Below are 26192 nucleotides of genomic sequence, written 5' to 3' on the forward strand. Positions count from 1 at the left end.
GTGAAATCCTATAAATAACAAATCAAAATACAATTATACAATCTTAAACACTAAACAAAACAAATACAACTTAAAATTTTTTATTTTAGATACAACGCATGTGACCCGCGGTATACAACAAAATATTATACACAATAAATTCATCAATTTATAAAAATAAAAAATCAAATAATTAATCCGCGGTGTACCGCGGGTCATATCCTAGTTAAATTAAATGAAGGATAAAATCCTTGAAGAAACTCTGGAATTTATTTTTTTTGTAAAATTTATTAATGGGAAAATCTTGTTTTTGAGTGTGAATCTTAATTTGGGGAGAAGAAAAATGGTACGAGTCTTCATTCTTATCTAAAAAAGAAAAAGCTAAAGAGATTGAGAATAGTGACGTCAGTTCCAGCCCATAGAGAGATGCGAACCTATAATCGAATCTGATCCTCTGAATATTCACCCAACAAAACACCACATCCTCACAAAATTACTATTTTACCCTTTCTTACCAGAAAAAAAAAAACACATTTAACTCTCAAAGATTCGTTTAGGTACGCGACGGCCCGACCTCGATCCCCTTCACTTCTTTGTTCCAAAACCTAAACCAAAACTCTCTCTCTCTATCTCTATCTCTATCTCTATCTCTTCAAATATCAAAACATTGGAATCAATTTCTCTATGTTTTGATTCCATTTTAAAGATCCAATATTCCTTCTCCATTTGAAAAGTAAGCTTCTTTGTTCGCTGTCGTCTCTCTGTAGATCTATCTACCCATTTGGTTCTTGGTCCCTTTAGAATAATAATGATGGTGGAGATGGATTACGCTAAGAAAATGCAGAAATGTCATGAATACGTTGAAGCACTTGAAGAAGAACAAAAGAAAATCCAAGTCTTTCAACGCGAGCTTCCTCTATGTTTAGAGCTTGTTACTCAAGGTAATAATAATCCAATCAAAATCTCAAATTTTACACAAGTTTCTTACAAATCACTTTATGGGTCTTGATGGGTTTTTGTTTTTTTTTGTTTCTGTAGCGATCGAAGCATGTCGGAAGGAGTTATCTGGTACGACGACAACATCAGAACAGTGTTCAGAACAGACAACAAGTGTTTGTGGTGGTCCTGTTTTTGAAGAGTTTATTCCTATCAAGAAGAGGTCGTTGTGTGAAGAACAAGAAGAAGATGGTGAACATGAATCTTCTCCAGAGCTTGAACAGATTGGTAATAATAAGAAATCTGATTGGCTTAGATCTGTTCAGTTATGGACTCCATCACCAGATCTTAACCCGAAAGAGGTAATTAAATTTGAGATTTGAAGGAGTTTTAATTCTTGATTACGAGGAAGTAATCTTGATTATGTTTTGTGTTAATCGAATTATAGGAGCGTGTAGTTAAGAAAGCGAAAGTAGTGGAGGTGAAACCAAAAAGCGGTGCGTTTCAGCCGTTTCAAAAGGAGAAAAAACGCGTTTTGGAGACTGATTTGCAACCGGCGGTGAAAGTAGCTAGTTCGACGCCGGCGACGACGACGAGTTCTACGACGGAAACTGGTGGTGCTAAAAGTGAGTTGGTTAAAGTGGGAGAGGAGCAGAGACAGATAGAGCAGCAGCAATCGCAGTCGCAAACGCATAGAAAACAAAGGCGGTGCTGGTCGCCGGAGTTACACCGGCGATTCCTAAACGCGCTTCAGCAGCTTGGAGGATCTCATGGTAATTAAGATTAAATTTAATTACTGGATGGATTATCTTTTTTCTAATTGGCTCATTTGTGATTCGTAATTAAATTAAATTAAATTAATGATTTTTATTTGTTTTTATTGGGCTATTTTGCAGTTGCTACTCCTAAACAGATTAGAGATCATATGAAAGTCGATGGGTTAACAAATGACGAAGTTAAAAGCCATTTACAGGTAACATTAATAATCATTTCAGGTCCTCAATTTTTCCAAACCATTTTGTGTAAATATTCAGACATGATCCAAATCATTTTTATGTTAATAATTTGTGTTATGGTAATTAAATTAATTGATACTCAATTTTTCTGAAAAGCCATTTTGTGTAATATTTCAGAAATATAGACTTCACACAAGAAGGCCAGCAGCAACATCGGTGGCGGCACAGAGTAATGGAAACCCGCAACAACCGCAGTTCGTGGTGGTTGGAGGCATATGGGTACCATCGCCACAAGATTTTCCACCACCGTCCGATGTAGCCAACAACGGTGGTGTATATGCTCCGGTTGCGGTGGCGCAATCTCCAAAACGTTCGGTGGAGAGAAGTTGTAACTCGCCGGCAGCATCTTCCTCTACAAATACAAATACTTCTACTCCTGTATCATAATCATCTCGTGATTTGGTTTTGGTAGGTTTAATAATGTTATGTGAATGTAAAAAAAAAATTCGTCCGTTTTGTTTGTAACCAAGAAATGTTATTTCCTAGGTTGGAAATTTTGAATAAAGTAGACGAATGCTATGTAGTATATACACGAGAGATAAGTAAAGAATCTTTGTTTTTCTAACTTTGGATATATATTTACTAAATATCTATTTGTTTTTGGTGTAGCATTTAGACAGATATCTTCGTGATGAATCTGATGGCATCAAATTCATCACCTTCGCAAACAATTAGATTCACAGAAAGGTCCATGAATCGACCAACTAACCACCATTCACAGAATAGAATACCAAATCTATCATTTTGCATGGCAGTTTATTAAAAAAAATCTAACGTGGCCGGTGGCCGCCTCTGAAACTTACTTAATAGTTAGTTAACCATAATCAAATCATAGTGTATTTAGATTATAGTATCCTTTATTTTTTTCCCCCACAATGTTATGGTGATTGACTAGAACCGGAATTTCTTTAGAAAATTCAGAAACCAGTTTAATAATCCTGCTCTAAGGAGAATAAAAAAGGTCATGTTCGGACTTAGTTTTATAAGTCTTCGTTGACTAAGTCCATGTTGAATAAGTCTTCCTCGATTAGAGGAAAGTGGACGATTAGATTTTTATTAATGTTTTGATTTTATAATGTTATAGAATTTCAGGTCTACATACAAAAATACATCGTGACATTTGCTCTGTTTATAGTAAAAGAGAAAAGTAGGGGTTGGAGATTCTAATAAGCATTAACTAATTGAATTTTGTGATCAGTTAAAAAAAAAAAAAAAAAGTTGAAGTCAAAACTTTCTCTAAGGGTCTAAATGGTAACCGAGGAATCTGGCTGAATCCGGCTGAATTGCTGAATCTGGCTGAATTTTTAGTGGTTTTTAGCTGAATCTGGCTGAATTTTTATATTTTCAAATGGTAACCGCTGAATCTAGCTAAATTTTTTGTGCTTTTCAGCAGAATCTGTCGAAATAATTAAGACTTTAACTGAAATATCGTCAAATAATTATGAATATTAATAGAATAACTAAGGAAAAATATCTAAATAAAATAGATAAAATTATCTAATAGTCTCTATAACTCTTATACCAATAAATAAATACTAGAATTAATATCTTTTTAGCAAAATTGAGTTGTTCTTCCAAATCTAATTTTTGAACTATTAAAAAGATATAATTAATTAATAGAAAGCTTTGTCAAAGTTTTATTGAAAAATTAATTTAAAAATATACATGATAATATAGTATAGATTATCTTATTGATTTTTCATTGTTCTCTAGCAGTTTAAATCCTTAATATGATTAGGATGATTAACAATTTTTTTAATTTGATATTTAAATATTATTTTAGCATAAGTATGAGTTATTTTTGCAAAAATTTGGAAAATTATATTTAAGTATCTAAAATTTATTAAAATTATCTAAAATTATCTATAGATATCTGAACATAAATATGTCTCTTGTCTATTTTGGTAATGATTTTATGTGTATGAATTATTCATATATCGTATTTGTATGTCTAACTTATTTTAAAATATAAATTTGATGTGTAATTTTTAATAGCCATAAATATTTTAATTCGAGTTGTGAATCGCTATAATACAAATTTTTATCTGAAATGTTGGAATCTGTTGAAAAAATTTGATGTGTAATTTAATTCGATGTGTAATTTAATTCGATGTGTAATTTGATGTTTAATTCGATGTTGATGTGTAATTTAATTCGATGTGTAATATAATTCGATGTGTAATTTGTCAAATCCTGAAATATAAATTTGATGTGTAATTTAATTCGATGTTGGAAAAACTGTTGAATCTGGCTGGATTCAGCTGAATTTAGTTTTATGCAAATGGTAACTGCGGAATTGCTGAATCTGGCTGAATATTTTTTTCTTGTTACCATTTACACTCTAAGTTTTCTCAGATACATCTTCTTGTGCCGTGTTGATTTATTTTAAGCTTTAACTATCACTTTAGAATATATTTATAATTTTTTTTATAATATTATAATATGCTAATATACTTAATATTTACGGGTTGGATAGTAAATTAAGTAATAAGTCGGAAACAAAAAAAAAATATTTGATTTTCAAACTTTATCCATATTTAATAGGATTATACTCTCTCTGTTTCATAATATAAAGCGTTTTAGATAAAAATTTTTGTTTCACAATATACGTCGTTTTCGAGTTTCAATGCATATTATATATTAATTTAATATTTTATGATTATTTATATTATGCAGTTTTCTTTATGATTGATTGAACTTTTAAAAAGTAAATCTTCTTAATCGACGTGATTTATCTAAAACGATTTATATTATGAAACGGAGGGAGTAATAGTTTTTATCGGTTTTTAAAGTCACAAATACTTTTTGGGAAACGAATTATGAGTCGAATAACTGATCAAATGCAAGGAGCAAGTTAGATTCGCTCGTCTCTCATTAAGATTGACACATAGAGCTCTAAGAGCTAAAATCACATGAAGATGAACACCCCAATCACATATTAAATTAAATTGTTACAAATTTAGGATTGTAGCTTCAAAATGATATTCAATAAACATATAAAGAACCGTCTATAAATTTTTTTATACAAGATCTATAACTTGTCTTGGGCCGATGATCCAGGCCCGTTTATGAATTATGATCAAGGATTCCTTATAACTTTTTTTTTGAAACAAAAATATTAAAAAAAAATTTTTTTTTTAAAAAAAGAAAGAAATCCCCAAATTGAATTGCGAAATCGCAATTAGGGATCTCTCTGTGAATCGTGATGGCGTCGTCAAGCGATCCATCAAAAACAGTAATGGAGAGGAAGAAGAAAGGAGCTCCGATCAAATTCTTGGTCCCTCTCATCTACGCGCCTGCTCTTCCTTTGATTCGGTTGTCTTTGAGACATAAACCAGTTCTCAGAGACCGTCTCTTCGGTCTTGTCCTCGCCGGTGCTTTTGCTCATGGCTTCTATCTTGTGTATCCTCTTTATTCACCGCTTTCTTCTGTGATTGATATCATTGTGGATTGTTGAATTAGTGAACTTGCATGTATATATAGCTCCTTGTCTTATTTAGGGGTTTAGGGTTCAATTAGTTCATTTGCATTTCCATTGGATTGGTACATGTTGATTGTTTATTGGAACTCTTAGCTTATATAAATTAGTCGACTTGTCTTGTCCATTTTCATCATTTATGTTGAGGATTTGGTAAGCAAAATGCATTTTAGACTTTATCATTTGCAGTGAAGAGTGATGTAAATTGATACTAGTTAGTAATTGTTTGAACTGATACTTTATAGAAATTTCTATTGAGATGAGATATGTGTAACTGTGTAAGTATAGGGACTATAAGGCAATGAATCCTGACTTATGTCGTATAATCGCAGCAAGTAATATATGGTTATGTGTTTAGAAAATTTACCATTTTCAATCCGTGTGTGTCTCTTATACATTTTATTTGTAGAATTGAAACTATAGACCATCTATATACCAAACTTAGGAATCGATGAAAGTTTGCTTGTAGTTGTTGATTCAGGTAGTTTTAGGTAGTGATCATGCTGATGAGTGATGGCACATTGGAATAAAATGTAATAGTTTGGTAGCTTAAAGAACCTCAGATTCCTGTTAGTAGTGAGAGCAAATATTCAACATTTCAGTGATTGAGATGAAGTTGTTGAGAATAGTTTGAGCTGGTGTTGTTAAGCTTTGATTGACATGAGTATTATGTGGATTTATGCATTTGTAAGTGTTGATAATCTCTTTTGGAATGTTATTTTGTTTTGATTGTTCCTTATAGAGAAATCACAGAACGGATATATATGATGCAGAGAGCAAATGAAAAACTTTGGAGTTGCAGCCATTCAACAAGAGCTCAATATTTCTCACATTTCTGTCTTTTAGATAAATAAATTTTGCTTTTGGGTTTAAACCTCTTGATACATTCTTATCCATTAGTCATTGTTCCCTAAGAAAAAAAGTGTATCACCTTTTACATTTTTCAATCCCATTCTTGATTTTCAATGTCTTGAGTGGAGAACAAAACCAGTTTGACATAATATGGCATCCACATGAACACATGTCTATGATATGATCATATGGATAAGGAATATATTTCTATTGGTATATTATAAAACGAAGTCAATATAGCAATTGTGTTTGGAAATAGTATCTAAGTGGAGACAGCAAGAGGTGGCAGGTGTTTGTGAATTACACCTCTTGTGCAATGATAGTGGATCAACAAGTGCGTTCACTCGTATGATTATAATTGTTTTTAACGTCAAGATCCTCACTTAGCTCTCACACCACATGTCCAAGTAAATAGAAAAATTTAAATATTTTCTCTCTTCTTTTAAATTAGGACTTGTTCACAAGTAATGATGGAGAAATGGCACGTGGTGAGATAGGAGTGAGAGTGTTGTAAAACAACAACAAAAGAAGAGTAGTTGGAATGTTTTGGGATCACGGATTAGTGAATGTTCTTGTGGGGGTTTTAAGGTATTGACGGCGACACGTATTTCATGTTACTCTCAAGTGTCTCTCCCTTTCACCGTTGGCCGTAGCACTTTCTTTTCTTGTGGAACCTTTTGCATTTGAGATGGATCTTCCGGACCTACACCCATAGGAGCATAACTGGTCCCTGAGTTTGTGAGATCAAAAACATTTACGATTTTTAAGACCGATGATCAATATATATTCTTTAGTAAACAACATTACCACGATCCAACCGTCTGCTGAATCTCCGAAATTCCCACTTGAATATATTATAAGTTTATAACATAGATAATGTGAGTTAGTTTATAATTATGTGGCAAATGCTTGTATTCAAATTTTCATTATTTGTTGGTTAAACACGTGTTTTATATTATCTAACACACTATCCAACCTGAAATATTCCTCATTTTTCTACCAAAAATATTTGGACCGTTTCAACATTAACTTTTCCATCTTATTTTTGTTGCCCAAACTGATGTGTAGTGTTCGTTTATGTAAAGATTAGCGTAAAGACGACCCGATGATGACATATGTGCTCTCATCACAATCTTTGAAGTTAGAAGAATGAGGTCCTTAGACATTTTTTTCTTTCTAATTTATAAATGTACTCCCTCTATTATTTTATATAGTTTTGTCCTTTAGATTTCATGTGCTACAAAATGAAAGACCTACTAATATTTTGATTGTATAAAAAGATATATATATATATATATATATATATTGCAACCGAGAATTTAAAATTATTTTTTTTTGCGGTCAAGTCAAACACATCTTGGAACATATTGAAAAAGTCAACTTGAGATAGTTCACAGAAAATATTAAATATGTAAATATTAGAACCACATTTCAATATAAAATTAACCGCCATTACTATAGAGCAAACTACTTGTCATTAAAATAATACACAACTTAATTTAAGAATCAATTTAGCCTGAGATTGTACTAGAAAAAATAACACCAAATAACTCCATCTTGAAATTATAAACACTAAAATTATTTTCCTATTCCGATTACTACATGAACTCCATAAAAAATTTGAGCTTCTTTATAACTCAAACCTAAATTTGATTTTCAATCTCTAAATTATCAAGCTACATAATTAAAACAAGGATCAATATAGTGTTGAATATTATAAATATTGTTTTATTAAAACGATATGTACTGAACAAATTAACTCACTATAAATTCAGCTAATTTTCAAAGTTCTTTTTTTTCTTAGGTATGAAAATCTTCGTATATTAAATTGAATTTTTTTTTTCAACACACAAACAAATATTAAATTGGTTTTTCATTTTTTTTGCTTATGAGCACCGATCTATTGATGACAAAGCGCGTAAAAGCTTAAATAAAACAAAACAAATATATTTATTAAAATAAAAAGGTTACGGTGAAATTTGTAAAGTAGCTAATTTGATATTTTGTTCGGTTATGGAAACAAATTGAATTCATTTCCTTAAAAACAATTAAAACTTTCAATTTCTTTGACCGTTGATTTAACGTAGCATTGAAGCATTCCCAGAGAGTAGAGAAGACGCTGGAATACAAAAAAAAATCTCAGAAATTAAACTTTCAAGCTCAGAAGAAAGTGAAAAGAATGAAACTTTGATTCTTTATTACAGATTCAAGATTCGAAGTTGAAGAGAAGAAGAAGCAGAAGGGACAAGACAAAGCTCCTTACTTGTGTTTTTGCTCTGTTCTTCAATGGCTGAAGTTTTATAACGGAGATGTTTCCGTTATGAGATCTGAGGTTATTGCATATTCAATCAAATTGGGTAATCTCAGTGATCTGGAATTTTGGTTGGGGCAAGCAAATTTCTGTGTTTTTTTTCCTCGGCCGATCTGGGTTTGATCTATTACATCATCGTCTTCTCTGTTTTGTCTTGAAGCTTGGTGTTTTTGAGTAAATTAGGGTTTAATCGAAGAAAATTAGCTGTGCTGTGATTTCGAAAGTTTGCTACTTCTTCACGTTTAGTGTTCTTAGTTGGTAAAGTTTGGTGCTTTCAGGATACTGTCATACTCAAAAGTCTGGGACTTTTAGGTTTTTGGTTCTTGATTTAGTGATTGATCTGAATCTTTGAATCTCTGATCGTTTCTTGGAGGAAAGATTTTAAATTTTTGGATGAGAAGTTGATTTGGTGATCGGAATTGAGATGGCAACGACACCGGTACAACCTCCGGTTTCAAATTCTCCACCGGTGGCTTCGCCGCCGCCACTGAATAATTCTACTCCAAGTAACAATGCTTCTTCTCCGGCCATACCACCACCAGTGACATCTCCGCTTCCTCCGTCAGCACCGCCACCAAATAGAGTTCCTCCTCCTCCTCCGGTTACTACCTCACCACCACCAGTTACAAATGGAGCTCCTCCTCCTCCACTGCCAAAACCACCTGAGAGCTCTCCTCCACCACCACAACAACCAGTGATCCCTTCACCTCCTCCTTCAATTTCATCGCCCCCACCACCAACGGTACAGCCACCTCAAGCCTCTCCTCCGCCTCCACCACCTGCATTAGTCCCACCATTACCTTCTTCTCCTCCACCTCCTGCATCTGTTCCTCCTCCACGGCCATCGCCTTCACCACCAATCTTAGAACGCTCCCCTCCTCCTCCTCCGCCTTCAAATCGTCCCATTCAATCTCCTCCTCCTCCATCACCGCCTCCAAACCGCCCCATTCAATCTCCTCCTCCTCCTTCACCGCCTTCAGACCCTCCCACTCAATCTCCTCCTCCTCCTTCACCGCCTTCAGACCGTCCCTCTCAATCTCCACCTCCTCCACCAGAGGATACTAAACCCCCACCTCCCAGGAGAAGTCCAAATTCTCCACCTCCAACATTTTCTTCTCCTCCACGTTCTCCTCCTGAAATACTTGTCCCAGGTTCTGATAATCCACCCCAAAACAACCCTACTCTTAGACCTCCTGATAGCTCAAATTCTACTAATGGTAGCGGAATTGGTACTGGGGCTGTTGTTGGTATCAGTGTGGCAGTGGCACTTGTGGTGTTCACTCTTATTGGTATTTTTGTCTGGTGCGTGAGAAGACGAGAAAAACGACTTTCAGCTGTTAGTGGTGGCGATGTTACGCCATCACCAATGAGCTCTACCGCAAGATCAGGTATTAGTTTGATAGGAATCCTTAAAACTGTTTCATTAAGATGTTAAAAAATTTTCTTGTGTTTGTGTTTCTTGATTCTCACTACATTTTGATATTCTTATGTCCAGATTCAGCTTTTTTTAGGATGCAGTCATCTGCACCTGTTGTAGGAGAAAAGCGTTCGGGCAGTCATCAAACATATTTCTCACAATCACAATCTGGTGGCTTAGGCAATTCGAAAGCATTGTTTTCCTACGAAGAACTTGTGAAGGCAACAAATGGTTTTTCACAAGAAAATCTATTAGGTGAAGGAGGATTTGGTTGTGTATATAAAGGGATATTACCGGATGGGAGAGTAGTTGCTGTCAAACAACTAAAGATCGGTGGAGGACAAGGTGACCGGGAGTTCAAAGCCGAAGTTGAAACTCTTAGTAGAATTCATCACCGCCATTTGGTTTCAATTGTGGGACATTGTATCTCTGGTGACCGCAGATTACTTATCTATGATTATGTCTCTAACAATGACCTTTACTTCCACCTTCATGGTAAGTAAAAAACATTTCCGAGATTACATTTCATATATACACACGCCACTGCTCCTCAAACTATCTACTATGTCTTAAACAGGAGAAAAATCTGTTCTGGACTGGGCAACACGTGTTAAAATTGCAGCTGGGGCGGCTCGTGGACTAGCTTATCTCCATGAAGATTGTAAGTTATTGCTTAACCTTTTCAGTCATATTTCTTACTTTGGATGGTTAATTCCATATTTCTTAATGGTACACTCTAAACATTTGTCTATTGTCAGGTCACCCGCGTATCATTCACAGGGACATTAAGTCGTCTAACATTCTTTTAGAGGACAACTTTGATGCTCGGGTACAACATTAGTCTGCTATTCTAGATTATCAAGGTTTCAGTTACATTGTGACTTAAAGAGTATTTGATCTCTCATTTTTTGTAGGTCTCTGACTTTGGTCTTGCAAGATTAGCTCTTGATTGTAACACTCATATCACCACACGGGTTATCGGAACATTTGGGTAGGTGCTTGCCTTGTTTGATTAGATGGTTGCATCTTTTGGCATCTAGTTGATATTTTTCATTCATCTACTTTAGCTACATGGCTCCTGAATATGCATCAAGTGGAAAATTAACAGAGAAATCAGATGTATTCTCCTTTGGTGTTGTTCTGCTCGAGTTAATCACTGGACGTAAACCGGTGGATACATCGCAACCACTTGGAGACGAGAGCCTTGTTGAATGGGTACGCCCTCTATTCCAACTTTTCTTTCATATCCTCAAGAAGTTTGATTTAACCTTTGCATTAATTGTTTTTTCAGGCCCGGCCTCTGATAAGTCATGCCATAGAAACCGAGGAATTTGATTCTTTAGCAGATCCCAAGCTTGCGGGAAACTATGTCGAATCTGAAATGTTTAGAATGATTGAAGCAGCGGGAGCCTGCGTGCGCCATTTAGCTACCAAGAGACCTCGGATGGGACAAGTACTAACATTTTCTTTTTTTCTTTCCTTGTTTAGAGTTTATTTGCTTAAAACTTGAAGGAATCTTGATATATATTTGCAGATTGTGAGAGCTTTTGAAAGTTTAGCTGCGGAAGACCTCACCAACGGGATGAGACTAGGCGAAAGCGAGGTCTTTAACTCAGCTCAACAGTCAGCAGAGATCAGATTGTTTAGGAGAATGGCATTTGGTAGCCAAAATTACAGTACAGATTTTTTCACACATAGTAGTTACAATAGCAGAGACGAAAACGTGTAAATATCATACACAGATTGTTTTTTTCTTTCTCTCGCCATTAGTGGCAACAACCCATCAATAATATCCCAGTTTTGTCTCAAAAACTCACCATCTTTCGCGCCTCAAACCCGCACATCCTGTTCATATCAAAGCAGAACCTTCTCAGAGAGCTTGAAACAGTAAGAATCTCCCTCTGATGTTTTTTTGCTTTTTCTTGATTTGTGTTCATGTTTTGTTTCCCTGTGGTGAAAACTAAAGAGACTACCAAACCAATTTTCAGAAACAGAGGATTACAGAGGAGCTAGTGGTTACACAGAAAGATGAGAAAAAAAAGGATAGATGGGTAAATACTTATGTTCTAGCACAAGAGAGGCTTTGTTTCTTACATGAGATTGCTTTTGTATCTATTTTTTTAATACTTATACGTTCAAGTTTGAACATTCTGTGACATTACTTGTGATAAATCAATAAGGCTCAATTTGTCTCACTGTGTCAGTTTCTAGATGCAGAAAGACTGATTTGCCATTATGAATTACCGTGTTGGAGAGTAGTTGAATACTTGAATCAAAGAAAACTGTTAGTTGTTTTGACGTCCAAGCTTTCCTAAAACAAAGCTTCTAAGAGGGTCTCATAGCACATGTGATTCTGTAATATGTGTAAAAACAAACACATGGGTGTTGCTTTGCGTTGCATTTGTTGATACCAATATTGGCAAGGAACATATTCCTTTGACACAATCTAATGTCACCTCTTAACTTCTGTTTTCTTTCATTTCCTTCCTTTATAACTTTGTTGTTACCTTAACAGTTTTTTTTTTTTTAATGCATCTTTGAGTAATAATGAAAGAAGATTGTGGTGCTTTTGCAGCGGATTGTGTTATCTTCTGTTGCTGCTGCGAGTGCTTTATACTGCAAGTCTTTATGTTTGCTTTCTTTAAGGTTCCTTATAAACTTTCTAAGAAGATGAAGAGATTTGTTACAAGGAAGAGGTTTCGAGGAAAGAAGAGAAGAAACGCGGAAATCGTCCTACCCACAAAGGAGGATGATTGCAGAGAGGAGCATGGGTCGAGATATAGTTGCATGGAAGATATTGAGGAGATGATGCAGGAACTTTCCATGCAAGGAGAGTTTGTGTTTGGTAGTTTCTGGAGACAAGGAGACTCTGCAAATGATGTGGATTTCGGAAATTCACAATACGAAATAGCTAAATACAGCAACAACCATCATTCTTTGTCATTGCTCATTGCACAAGATGTCTTATTGGATTCAAGAATCCAAATAATGAAGCGTTAAGAGGAGAACCGAAGGGGGTATTTAACTTCCCTATCTTTGCATTCTCCATGTTCTCTAAGATTGAGAATGACAGTAAAAAAGTAAAGGACTAATGGCAATCTTGGAAGAGAAAATGAAGAGAAAAGACAATTGGAAATCTCTCTACTGAGACTCCGATGTATAATCATCTTCAGCTGTTCTGTAAACACAATTCACTGGACTTAACTGTAAGATCTCCTTTCGTAACCAGGCAAGGCCGCAAGAATCAGAATGTACAACAACTGGTTGGACAGCCTTTATCGATCCAGTCTGAAGCAAGAAAGCTTCTTACTTCCATATATTTATGGTTCTATTTACGTTCTGCGAGTCAGTTGAATATGAAAAAAACCATTCAAGAGGAGACAGGTTGATGTTTGGTTAGTTTCCGTTGTCATGATGCAGGCTCAGAGATCCTCACTGATCTCTTTTTAGCTTCTAATCTTGCGGTGAACCCAACTGTTGTAGGCCTTATTGATCTTTGCCTTACCATATCACAGTACTCAGGGTCATTACACTGACCCTCGTACCTTAGCCACTGTATCATACCATGGTACATTGGGAAAAAACTCATCTGAAGTGCAGAGTAGATGAAGTATGGCATCAATGTCGCTACAACCACAAAGAGGGTAATGAGCCAGTAAGAAAGTGAAGGTGCGAGAGCTTCAACAAAGACTTTATATGCACCGGTTGATATTCTTGATGGAAGTTCTCCGTACACCATGATGAAAAAGTACCAAACGACAATGGAGCTCCAAATCACAATGTGCTGGATCAGAGTGAAGTAACTGATAGCCAATGCCATCTGCAAATTCACAACCCAGACAATGCATGTGTACATTGTCCCGCCTAGTATTTCTCTTCCCGGGGTTTTTCCATCGTGGTTAAAAGCTTGAGATTGGAGAGAACTTTTGCAGAGGAAGAAAATGATAACTGCACTGTAAAATCCGTTGAACATCCAGCCAAGTATCCTGCGCCAGCTGAACAAAACATTTTGTACACCTTCTTGGTATAACAGCGGAAACTGCAAAACCAAGAAAAAGGAAGAAGTTGACACAAATTGTTTGACCGGTGAGAAGATAAAGATGTTGTAATGCAATGAATAAGTTTACCTTTAGACAATACCGTGCAGAGACATCCTGGTCGAAGACACCAAGAGCAATAACCGGAAGGGACGAGAAAAAGACATTATAAAGAGATAGAAACCAGTCGTTGTAGGCAGGTGTCGATGAGAACGTTGTGTATGTTTCATATAAGAAGAGTGTGAAACCGAATGTAATGTTCTTGTAGAAGAAGTAGCAAATCTGTGAGATAGGGAAAACTAGTCAGGCCAAAAGTATTGATTATGTCAAGACTCATGCCACAAAAGGTTGGTCTCAATCTGAAGATGTAGAAATATATTTACCATTGTCGAGATCCGCCTGTAACACCAATGTCCATGGACTAGTAACAAACGTTCCAGATATCTGAATTGAGCAATCGCAATGTCGCTGGACATAACAGCCTGAGAACAATGATCAGGATTAAGCCCACACAAAAAAACAAACACACAACGAAAAGCATCAAATGATAGTTAAAGCAACTAAACTGAACCTGCATTCCTTCCACACCGCTAATACCAACACCTATATCTGCTTCCTGAAGCATCCCAACATCATTTGCACCATCACCAATTGCTAATGTCGTTTTACCGTTTCCAGATTTTACTAGTCTTGTCACCTACATTGCGATTTACATCTTGTGAAAATCTTGACAGCATCAAAAGGCCAATAGTAGACTGAAGAATAAGTAAAACAAAAACTAACCAGGGCTTTCTGTTTTGGTGATGAACGGCAGCAAATGACAGACGCGCAACCAACAGCTAGCTCCAGGAAGATGTGCTTTATATCATCATCCAACGCGTAAGCAAGTGATTTGCCATCAATGATTAAAGCAAAAGCATCAGAGTTCCCACCAGAATACTTTAACTGAGCCTTTCCATTAATTATCTGCGACAAGACATTTTCTTTTGATACCTGCAAGATAAAACTAGCCACATTGATACATTCATATAATATAATCATAAGCTAATACTATTCCGCGAAATATCAATGCTTTGGTTACTTTTTTACCTTTGCAATGACATCTTTTTCTCCGGTTTTTTCTAGTGAATGGATTTCAGGGGTCTCCAAGTTGATTATGATCTGCTTCATGTCTTGTCTGAGCAAACTACAAGCGAATCTGTCAAAGACATACATACAAAGAGTTCATAGAGTGGAAATATTGAAGAAAAACTGTATGTAGGAACATATGAGTAGATAATATATAGGGTGATACCCAGAAATTGATACCCAATATTGATAGCAGTCTCCATTTTATCACCAGTCAAAACCCAAATCTTTATTCCTGCCTGAGCAAGCTTGTCAATGCAATCAGGGACCTGAAAGAAATTATGGATAAAGGGAGAAGATAAAACATTTCAATCTACCAACTATAAATTGATTATATGAATATCATCAGTGGTTTGCTTACTCCATTTTGAAGTTTATCTTCAACAGCAGTAGCTCCAAGAAGAATCAAGTCTTTCTCGATTTTCTCGGTGACTTCCTCTATCAGCGATTCTCGATCAGCACTCACTGAACTCTTGGCTGCACTGATTCTTTCATTGAAAACTTTGTATTCTTTCTCATCAAGTTCACGATATGCAAGTATCAAAGTTCTCAACCCTGCATCAGCATACTCGTTCACATGGTCCCGTGTTTCCGCTTCAAACTCTCTACCATTCTTGGAAAGTCTTTCAAACATAACACTAGAAAACGAAACAAATCGAACAAATAAGTTCAAAATCTATTTGAAAAGGTTTTCTAAAGTCAAAGGTCACTTACTTATCTGCTCCTTTACAAAGTAATAAGAGTTTTCCATCTTCATCCTGCACAACAACTGACATTCTTTTCCTCGTGCTGTTGAACTCAAGAACGTTCAAGACTTTGTACAACCTGAATCACAAAACCATTTCACTCAAGTAAGTTTAAACCGATAAGCTTTTGATAGCATAATACAATAAAGTAGAGGAGATAGACCGACCTTTCAACTCGTTTGCCGCTCACCAGATCGAGCTCTCTTACCGATATGGTAGTTTGAGTTCTGTTAAAAAATTCAAACCCAAGCTCCCTTGCTGCAATAACGAATGCTGCTTCATCGGGCGACTCAGCTTCATAAGAGATCTTCTCTGTATCTTCATCCACTTCAGGTATCACAGTATGACATACCGCAAGTAATCTGAAAAACTTCTGAATGACATCAGCATGAGTTTCAGTGACCCAATTTCCATTCATTATCCTTTCATCTCTAAAGTTGAATCCTTTCACCGTCGATTCTTCAGTAATTGCCTCTTTACTATATTCCATATCATTCTCATCGCTTTGAAACACCAAAGGACCACCTTTTCTCGTCCCCATAGCCATCTCCACCTCTGTAACACCACGACCATAAGCTGTCCCTGCAACAGAACACTTGATGAACTCCATGGAGTTACACGTCAATGTTCCCGTCTTGTCTGAGAGAATTGTATCCACTTGCCCAAGCTCTTCATTCAGGTTAGAGGTTCGCGCACGAGCTGGCTTGTCAGCTTCCTCGTAGTACATGTGAATATCCTGGTTGATGAAGATGCTCTGAAGAACTTTAACAATCTCTATTGAGACATATAAGGATATAGGAATGAAATAACTGTATAGCATAATCGCGGTTAGAAAATGATAGACCGCAGCAACGGGAGCCCTTTTGGGGTCAAAGAAGATCCTGGAGCTATCTGGTCTCAAGTACCATCTCTTCATCACACCATCCTTGAAATCATCTCTTGTTGTAACTCCAAAGATAACAGAACCAATAAATGCCATAGTAACCACCATGAAGAACATTAGGTAGATAATCTTATCCATCTTCTTTTCAATCATGCTTCTCTTAGATGGAGGATCTGTTGAATTCTGAATAACCTTTGTGTCATGACCCGTGAAGATAACCGCTCCAAAGATGAAATCTGTGTTCCTGAGTTTTGAGTCTCTCAGAAGAAGCTGTTGCAGTGAGAGAGGGTATTTGGCTCCCCTAAGCTCCATGGTTCCAACAAAAGAATACAAATTAGCATTTGGATCCTCGCATTTGACAAAAGCCTCAAACCCCTTGAAGTTAAACTCGTCACGCAAGGACGAAGTTACTTCAAGTCCTTGCTTAACTTTAAGATTAGTCTCCCCATCAAGGTTCATCGTCTCTACATAGCAAATAGCATCTTCATAGCTAGAAGAGAGCAACACAAGATCCGCCGGGAAAAACTCGTTCTTCTCTACCTTCACTATATCTCCAATACTCAAAGTCTTCCACTCCTTCGAATCGAAACTCCCATCGCCTCTATGCACTTTAACTTTCCTATTATTCACCTCATTATCCTAAAAACCACATACACAAAAAATCTTCTATATTCAGTTTCAGACCAATGAAACTCAACTATATCTACTAGCTAACAACACATAATCTAATCCAGCTCTAATCACAACCACAAGAACATCATAAAAAAAAGTTACCTGCTTTTGGCGGCGCCAATCTTCAACACCTTCTTTAACCATAGTAGCACCAATAACGAAAAGAAGAGGAACAATAGCACTCGAAGCAGTATAAGGAGCAAGAGGAGTAAAAGCCAAGATCCCAGTAACCAAAAAGTAAAAATTGGCAACTCTCCTAAATTGCTCAAACAGTGATTTAGGTAAAAAAGTAGCAAGAGTATACTTAGTAGTCCTCACATAATTATCACAGTAGTTTCTTGAATCAGCTTCAGGTGAATCAGGTTCATTACAATACACAACACGAGAGAAACCAGGTCCTCCGATTTGAGAATGGTCTTGCTTAAAACATGCTTGAGCACATGTTAGTGTATATAACTTACTTAGTTGTAATCTTCTTCTTCTTCTCTTTGTTCCACCTCCTACCATTGAAAAGATCTTTCACTGTAGAAGAACGGAACCCAAAGTTTGAATCTTTTTTCACTGAACCAAAAAAAAAGAAAAACAAACAAATTTCAGATTCTTTAGATATTCAAGAAACCCTGAAATTATATAAAAACGAATCTTTTTTCTTTTGTTTTTTTTCAACACCCGCGAGAACAATTTAAAACGAAGAAACCAAGAAAAAATGTTTTTTATAAAGTGGAAAAAAAAGAAAAAGAAAAGAGATAAAAAGACAGAACCGTGAAACTAACCGAACAGAGAAAAAAGCAGAGAGAAGACCGTGACTGGTCGGTTTATATAAATCCGACCTCGTTTTCTGCAATTTTCCGGTTACCTAAAACTTTTCTTATTTTCTCGGGAAAATATCAGAGATCGGAGTGAGTGAGAGCTGAAGGGTATCTAAAAAAAGTTATGATCTTTGAGAAAGTTGAGATTTTTGAAGCTATGAGAGATCTTTGAGTGAGAGATCTCATAAAAATTTTAGATTGACTCTGTTTTTTATAGAGAACAAAAATTTCTCATCTCATCCAAAAAAATTGGGAAGACAAAGACGAAGAAGAAAAAAACACAGAGAAAGTGCCAAGATTCGGACAAGTCATGGTTTCTTTGGAATAACAGCAAATCAAAATGCTGAAACTTTTTTCCCAAACAAACAATTCTTTTTGGGAATTTGATGATCATGCATCAAAGGTGAAACCTTTTAAGTTTTGTGTGAAGAAAGAAACAAAAACTGGACTGTGGAAAAAAAGAGACAAGGACTAAGGATTGATCTGACAGTTTCTAATCTAGGATGATTTTACTGTCAGATAATCAGAAAGAAAAAAAAAAAAGTGAGAGTTTTGGTTTGGAGAGAAAGAAGAATCGATTGGAGGAACATTAGATGCGCCGTCATGGCGGAGAAGGTGACCAAAACACAAAATGCGGGTCAAAACACATATAAATTAGATGCATCAATCAATCAATATGCATGATTTCTCTCTTTTTTTTAATTTTTTTTTATTATTTGACATTGATTTACTTATATGAGTATATGTTTAATTGATGTATACGTTGAGGGTAACCATAATAAGAGTGTTAGTATTCACATTTTTGATTAGATAAATTAGGTGATATAATCTCTGTTTAAAACATGATTTGTCCATGTCTAGTATCCGTACACCAAATATTGGCTATGAACAAAGTACATTCTCCTGAAATTAGGTTTTAGAAATGATTTTAGGCTTAAATAGTAAAATAAATAGTAGAAAGTGGCCGAACCAAGTCGACCCAACTGGAACCATGCATGTTGGTATTTTCTTCATTATTCTTCAAGCTTTTTTTTTGGTAGGCTTCATTATTCTTCAAGCTTCATGCATCTTAAAGCTACTCCCAAACATGTAAATGAAAAAAATAAATAGACGAAAAAAAAGAAGAAGGCAGAGACAAGTTAGGACATCTAAATTGCGTCAAGACTAATTATAAATTAATTCAACAAAAATGCAATGAAAACACAAGAAAAACAGAAAGAAAATGATGAAAACAGAAGAATCAAAAGCGGTAAAAATCAAGAATAACAGTTGTTTTACATTACAACAATTATCTTTCAAAAATTAACATTTTTGTATTTAAGAAATTTTTTTAACTTCCAATGTATATAAAGTTTTTCAAATATATAAATCTAAGCTTTTAAAAAAATACAAACGTAAATATTTTCACTTAGAATAACTAAATCGTAATATTAAAACATGTTTAAAATATTTTTTTGTGTGAAGGATTTTAAATATAATTTTGTCTAATGCTAACCACAAAATTGAGTTTGGGTTGGTAAATGACACACTTGGTTTTAGCGCATTGTTCTCAGTGGTAATGGAGTTTGGTGAATTACTTTATAACCTCTAGGATTTTGGTATGGTTATTAGAGGAACTTTTACTTTAATGCATAAAACATGGCACCGGCTTTGTATAGTTTGGTGAACATCATTTAATGCATGAATTTTGCTCTCAAGTTTCTACTACATATACTACACGTTCACAAGTACCGAGTGGTTAACATATTACCGGTCATTTCATAGGAGAGATCTACAAAAATGAGAAAATTGAACCTCATATAGGTTCTTAATTAAGGGAAATTTCAACCACAAAACCAAATTTGGTGTTGAAACCACACTAAATTTAGTGGTCCTTTTTTTATCCACAACATAACACAAAAATTTACATTTAAAAGAATTTTATTTATTACTAAATTATTAATTTAAGATTTTTTTTTTCAATAGTTTTGATAATTACTAATTATTCTTATCACTTAATTTGTTTTTGGTGAGATATTCCTATCACTTAATTAATAGTATAAAATTACGATCGATAAATTAAAAATAATATTAAAAGTGAAAACATATGAAAATATTAAAGGTATATTTTTTTTTTATAGTTGGTACTAAATAACAATTTATTATATTACTTACATAATAACAATTTATTATAACAATTCACAAAACACTAATTTCTTTTTCATACCATTGTTAATAAAGTCCGATTGGAGGACTTTTCACACCAAAAATAGTGATATCCCGTTTCATTGGAGAAGCACTAAGGCCATGTCCAATGGAACGGTAAAACGTCATTTTGCCGTAGGAGTGTTTACTTTTTCACTCCAACCACACGTTATAATTTGCACAGTATATCACTATATTTGGTGTATGACTGTAGCCACGACAAATATTAAAATAATAGTTTTTTGCTTTGTTTTAGTATTATTATATATTAAAATAGTTTATTTAGTTAGTAGATAAGATATGATTTGTAATATTGTTTAATAATCCAATTAAATTTGACCATATCTGGAATTTGATGAAGGATATCTAAATATTAGTATTGTCATAGTATTTTAATTTATGTTATATTTATGTGTTTATGTAATTTTATTTTCATTGTGTTACTTTATTTGTATTAAATTAGTTTAATCTAATATTTTGTTGTATAATATTTATTTTCAATACTATGTAATATTTTAGTAATATCAATATATTAGTTTAATCCTATTATAATAAATCACAAGTCACTTTCCAAATAACTGCATATCTCTCCATTTGACACATGTCTTAAGTTTAAAATTTTACTCTTTTACCTTTTTTTTTTTTAACACCAATTTACGACAAAAAAAAATTAAAAAACTGTTCTTCTTCACTATATTCCCCAGAATCTCTACAATATCTTTTTGAAAAATCTTTTTGACTGAATTTATATACAAAATACTGTTACACAAATTTGTAACTAATTGCTAAAGAAAAAAAATACAATTTGCTAATCATTTGAGTAAAAAATAAATTTCTACACTGATTTAACCGCGCAAAGCGCGGGCTATTAAACTAGTAATATAATAATAGAGAATATTATTTTTAGTGTGACATTTGGTGTTGTGGTTGGAGAAGGAAAAAGTTTTAGTATGAAAACTACACCAAATATAGTGTTATTTTAACACTAAGGGGGTATTATTCAATCATGGAGTTAAAGTCAATTCTTTTAAGGTTTAGATTTGCTTTCTGATATTGCTTTTAAGAATCTGTTTGTGTGGATTTTAAAATCTCTATTGTATATCTTGGATTTTGATTCTAATAATTTACTCATGAAACTCTAAAGAGGTTTCATTTCAAATGATTTAATATACAAAGATTTTACAAGTCTTTTAGTTCTGAATAACACTGAATTTTAATAAAGTATTTTAAATTTTAGTTGAATAACACCAAACTTTTAAAATCTAATGAACTATAAAATCCAATAACACTAGATTTTAAAGTTAGATTTAGAATCATTAGTTGAATAACATTGGATTAGTGTTGGATTTCAATTCTATTAAAATCTATATATCATTGAGTAACACCACCTAAAATGGTGCTATGGTTGGAGATGCCCTAAGTCGCTAAATTTGTTAGGATCTGACTTCTAAGTTTTAACAATTACTTAACTACTGACTACTGTTTATTGGCATCACGTATAAATTGAACGTTCTTTTTTGGTTTGTTTGTAGCCTTGTAGGCTTTCTCCTGGTTTGGTATACCAAAAAAAAAAAAATGACAAGTTCGTAAAAACGTGTTTATACTTAAAAACTGCTAATTAAAGATCAGTATAAATTTGTATTTGTTCATGTATATCGTGAATTTGAGTGAACTTTGATTAAACTCTTAAAAGCCTAAACACGAAGAAAAACGAGTTGATGTGTATACTTTTTTTAACGTTTTAAGAGTTTTTTGTTTTTATTGTGTGAATAAATAGACAACTAATACAAATACAAATAAAAATTAAAAAAACATGAAAATCAATGCATCCAATTTTTTCTTATAAGGCCATATGAAGAATAAATACATTTTGCAATGTTTTATAACCTGATATCTAATTCTTTGGTCGTCAGACTCGTATTTTATTCTAATATGAAATACTTCTATTTAATAAAATTTTAATTGCATGGCTTATCCGAACTTTTGGGAGTCGTTATAAAAAGTTTTAGCAATTAGATTTTAAATCTATATATAATTCATGTACCTAATAAAAATTTTGGGCTTTCTCATAATATCTACACTTGGATTTTTTTTTATAATCTGGATATCATAATAACAATTCTTCTTCTTCTAGTATGTATGACTACCATGACAACATAATACATTGCACATGTCACTTTATCCATACATGACAATATCAGTTTTGGTGTATTTTAGTAATTACTAGATCGAAATCCGCGCTACGCTGCGGGGTTTTTAAAAAAGATTTTTTTGAAGAAATTATTCAATAACAAGTTGTTTTTATAAAACAACATGCATCAAGTGAATTTAACAAATAATTTAGGTCTCAAGCAGTTTTTGTAAATAAAATGTTTTTTAATATAAGAATTTATGGTAGAAATTTAAAAAGTTTCACGGATTTTGTATTTTACCTTTACTCGTACATTAGTTGCTTTATTTTATAAGTTTATATATAACTACATTAGTAAATAACTTTTCTATATTACTTTACGGAATCAATTTATCTTATAATCAATTTTTGTATTCGTTTTTTTTTTTTATTTTACGTTTTATTATATGTTTAAATTTTTACAAGTGTTAGATCTTTTATATTGTGATATATAAAAATATTTTTTCAGCGACTATTATAAAATCATTTATGATACACAAGCAATATTTGAATCCTACTAAAAGTATTTTAATATACCTTTTCTTTTAATAAATAATTTTTTTGACCATTAAATCAAAATAATTAATACGCTAAGTTCTTTGTTTTTCGTTAGAAGCTGAACACTATGAACAAGTTTTTAACTTTAAAACAATTCGATTTTTGAATTAGATCAGATTAATATTATTATGGGTGGACATTTTAACCGAACGAAATCAAACCTAGCAAACCAAACTCAAACCGATCCAAACCAAACCATAACTTACATTCATACCATTCGATTATATTTCTTCTCAACCCGAACCGATAACCCAATATATTTATTTATTTAATTAAATAATAATGTTGTAAATACTAATATGTAATGTTTTATCAATGTTGCACTTGATTTAGAGCGTTAGATATTTTTTCATTTTAATTAATAAAATAGAAAAATTAGATTGATTTTGTTTAAACATCTCTACCTTTAAATTTTTTTAAGAGTACACAACTAAAACCAAAACAAACCGAGCAGAATATAAATCGACTCGAACACAAGCCAAATCATATCGAGGAGTTTTATAGTTCAAGTTTTGATCATTTTGTTAGAAAAAGTCTTTAAAAGATCATATTTTTTATGATATACATATAAATGTTTTTTTTTTTAAAGTTTAAAACTTTTGCTAAACCCGATAGTTAGTATTTGGATTGTCTCTTTCTAGCATTAATAAATATCTAACTATCAATAAATATTATGAAAAAACTACTCCTTTTAAATTCTGAAACAAAAGATTAATGACTTGAATGTTTCCTTTCTTTGAATGAAATGAGAGTTTTATTATTTGTATTTGTTGTTGTATTTCTGAAATTATGTACACTAAATCAACAAGTGAACCTTTAGTCGCTTCAAGTACATTCTATAATTCCAAACTCCAATTTTTTTTTTTAATTATTATTCAAATTAAACTATATAAAGTCTAAAAGAACATGGCTGCATGTGTTTGATTATTTATCGTGCTAATTTTTTTTTTAATTTCTAAGAAGCTCCAAGAGCTTCAATCAAAACCCGTGAGCTATTTTTTAGATTTTTTCACTCTTTTTAGTAGACCTGAAAACTTTGAATAATGATTAAAAATCTAACTTTGAGTATAAGTAAGCAAACTTTCTCCAACCCATTTGCCTATTAGGTCTCTTCTATATCATATTCTTAATTTCTTCCGAATCTCAGCCTTCACAAACCTTGTTTCACCATTCCTCATGATTCTCTCTTTTTTCTTCAATCGATCACTCATATTTTTCATCAATTGATACTTAAAGCTAAAACTACCGGTGAAACAAAATATAGATATTTATTTACTTTAAGACGAAAAGTAGATGTACTTTTGAAATTTTTTTTTTATTTATTTTCAAATTTAAATATTTTTTACGAGTTTTTTTTTTGTAATTATTTTTTGGTATATGCCTCCATTCTTGAAGCTATCAATTTTTGTTTTTTTGAAGAAACAATGTTTTGCATTTAGAAAAAAAATTATGTTAGCTTACGTGTTAATGGCGTGACTACCTACTAAATAATTAATAAGCACTTTACGTTAAATTGATTTTTAAATAGAAATTTATGCATTGAGTTGTTTCTATTTAATTAATTATTAGTTCTTTTTTAAAAAAATTTAAATCAATAGAGCTTGGGCTTGAATTTAATTTAATCATTATTAAGTGATGTAAATTAGAAAGAGTTATTATTGGTTGAAAAATCTGAGTTGTATTAATCGAAATGTTTTGATTGGTTGACAATTTTAATGAACGTGTTAATCCCAGAATACTCCAAAATGCTGAGGTGTCAGCACTGGAGAGACTTTTGTTGTTTTTATTGTATTGATTTATCTTATCAAAGCACTATTCTTTTTTTCTTTTTCTTATATATATAACCGGGGTATACTCTAGATCAACATGTATAATATCGGATATTTTTGTATTTGCTCGAGTTATTGGTCCGTTGATTGTGGTAATAATCTTTGACAAATTCAATCTACAAAAAAAAACATGTTAATTTATATAATAAATATTGTTATATGGTATGAATTTATGTGTGCAATGGCATCATCGAGATGTCACACTCTCAATAAATGTCAGACATGGTAAAAAAGGAAATAAGGAAAACAAGACTTTGGCGAAGAATTCAAAACTTAGTTGTTAGAATGTCAATCGAATTACACATCACATGCCTTAGAATAATCCCCATATTCCCATGCAAAGCCAAAGTACCTTCACTAATAACACCATATAATTCTTCTAATAATCGTTGTGGATTTGGTGATTAAAATGTTATAAAACTTCTTTAATTCCTTAAACCTTCTCCAACTTTTTAATATCTTCGGTGGTCGTCGCCTCGTCGGTATCCGGCGTAAGAAAAAAAAAGAGAAGCTTCTAAAAATTCCTCAGATAAATATGAATTTTATAAAAAAAAATTCCTAATGTATGATCCCTTATTTATTCATAAATTGATGTAGACGTGAAAAAATAAAAAATTTGACGTTAACGTGAATGAGGAGAGCTTGCCACGAAGGTGGTAGATGCCGACAGAAGCAAGCTAAAAGATCATAACTTTTGTTTTTGTTTTTCAAATATACTAACGAATAAATACCACAGTTTGATATTCATCATTTATTATTGTTTGTGATCATTTAATTTTATGCGAGGATAAAACAAATCTATATATATAATGGGAGAGTCCTCTCTCCATCTAGGCTATCCACATCATCATCCACCTAAGCATGCATCTAATTAAAAATTAAAAAATATAATTTATTTAAAATGTTCATTCAATACATACTTATTTTTATTTATTGTCACTTATAATTATAAAATATTTAAGTTAAATACAAATGAATTAATATTATATGTAAAAAGCAAAGAAATATAAATTTATACCTAAAAATATAATTTGAATTTTAGCGAGAAAATGTTGAAGATTAATCAAATTAAAAATTTTATAAACATTTCAGTTTTATAATTGATATATTAAAAATCAATATGATGGATATTTTTAAAATTGTATGAAAGTTGAAAGATCATACATTTATTAGCTTTCAAAAAAAAA

At 33.0% G+C, this 26192-nt stretch overlaps 5 protein-coding genes across 5 annotated transcripts; 4 read left to right on the forward strand and 1 right to left on the reverse strand.

The window, feature by feature from the left end:
* Window positions 1–302: 302 nt before the first annotated feature.
* Window positions 303–2498, forward strand: LOC9324740 (transcription factor HHO2). The gene is made up of 5 exons (XM_021035999.1): window positions 303–920; window positions 1018–1277; window positions 1364–1688; window positions 1812–1888; window positions 2049–2498. Exons 1-5 carry the CDS (start codon window positions 788–790, stop codon window positions 2316–2318), a joined length of 1065 nt encoding a protein of 354 aa, XP_020891658.1. The 5' UTR covers window positions 303–787; the 3' UTR covers window positions 2319–2498.
* Window positions 2499–5063: 2565 nt separating this feature from the next.
* On the forward strand, window positions 5064–6477 carry LOC9323263. The gene is made up of 2 exons (XM_002887152.2): window positions 5064–5333; window positions 6163–6477. The coding sequence occupies exons 1-2, from the start codon at window positions 5137–5139 to the stop codon at window positions 6191–6193; spliced, it is 228 nt and encodes a 75-aa protein (XP_002887198.1). The 5' UTR covers window positions 5064–5136; the 3' UTR covers window positions 6194–6477.
* A 1814-nt stretch (window positions 6478–8291) lies between these two features.
* Window positions 8292–12229, forward strand: LOC9323264 (proline-rich receptor-like protein kinase PERK9). Its single transcript, XM_021034560.1, has 9 exons — window positions 8292–9960; window positions 10068–10484; window positions 10567–10650; window positions 10748–10818; window positions 10904–10980; window positions 11057–11204; window positions 11281–11442; window positions 11524–11876; window positions 11978–12229. The coding sequence occupies exons 1-8, from the start codon at window positions 8997–8999 to the stop codon at window positions 11716–11718; spliced, it is 2118 nt and encodes a 705-aa protein (XP_020890219.1). The 5' UTR covers window positions 8292–8996; the 3' UTR covers window positions 11719–11876; window positions 11978–12229.
* Window positions 12230–12271: 42 nt separating this feature from the next.
* On the forward strand, window positions 12272–13006 carry LOC9323265. Its single transcript, XM_002887154.2, has one exon. The coding sequence runs from the start codon at window positions 12537–12539 to the stop codon at window positions 12987–12989; it is 453 nt and encodes a 150-aa protein (XP_002887200.1). The 5' UTR covers window positions 12272–12536; the 3' UTR covers window positions 12990–13006.
* LOC9323266 (putative phospholipid-transporting ATPase 9) lies at window positions 12906–18903 on the reverse strand. The gene is made up of 12 exons (XM_021034559.1): window positions 18229–18903; window positions 17558–18016; window positions 16068–17422; window positions 15869–15979; window positions 15516–15792; window positions 15335–15423; window positions 15116–15224; window positions 14810–15019; window positions 14598–14723; window positions 14410–14508; window positions 14117–14308; window positions 12906–14028 (listed from the first exon to the last, which is right to left on the reverse strand). The coding sequence occupies exons 2-12, from the start codon at window positions 17960–17962 to the stop codon at window positions 13399–13401; spliced, it is 3603 nt and encodes a 1200-aa protein (XP_020890218.1). The 5' UTR covers window positions 17963–18016; window positions 18229–18903; the 3' UTR covers window positions 12906–13398.
* Between the last annotated feature and the right edge of the window lie 7289 nt (window positions 18904–26192).

Source organism: Arabidopsis lyrata, assembly GCF_000004255.2.
Source record: "Arabidopsis lyrata subsp. lyrata unplaced genomic scaffold ARALYscaffold_2, whole genome shotgun sequence".
Taxonomy (NCBI): domain Eukaryota; kingdom Viridiplantae; phylum Streptophyta; class Magnoliopsida; order Brassicales; family Brassicaceae; genus Arabidopsis; species Arabidopsis lyrata.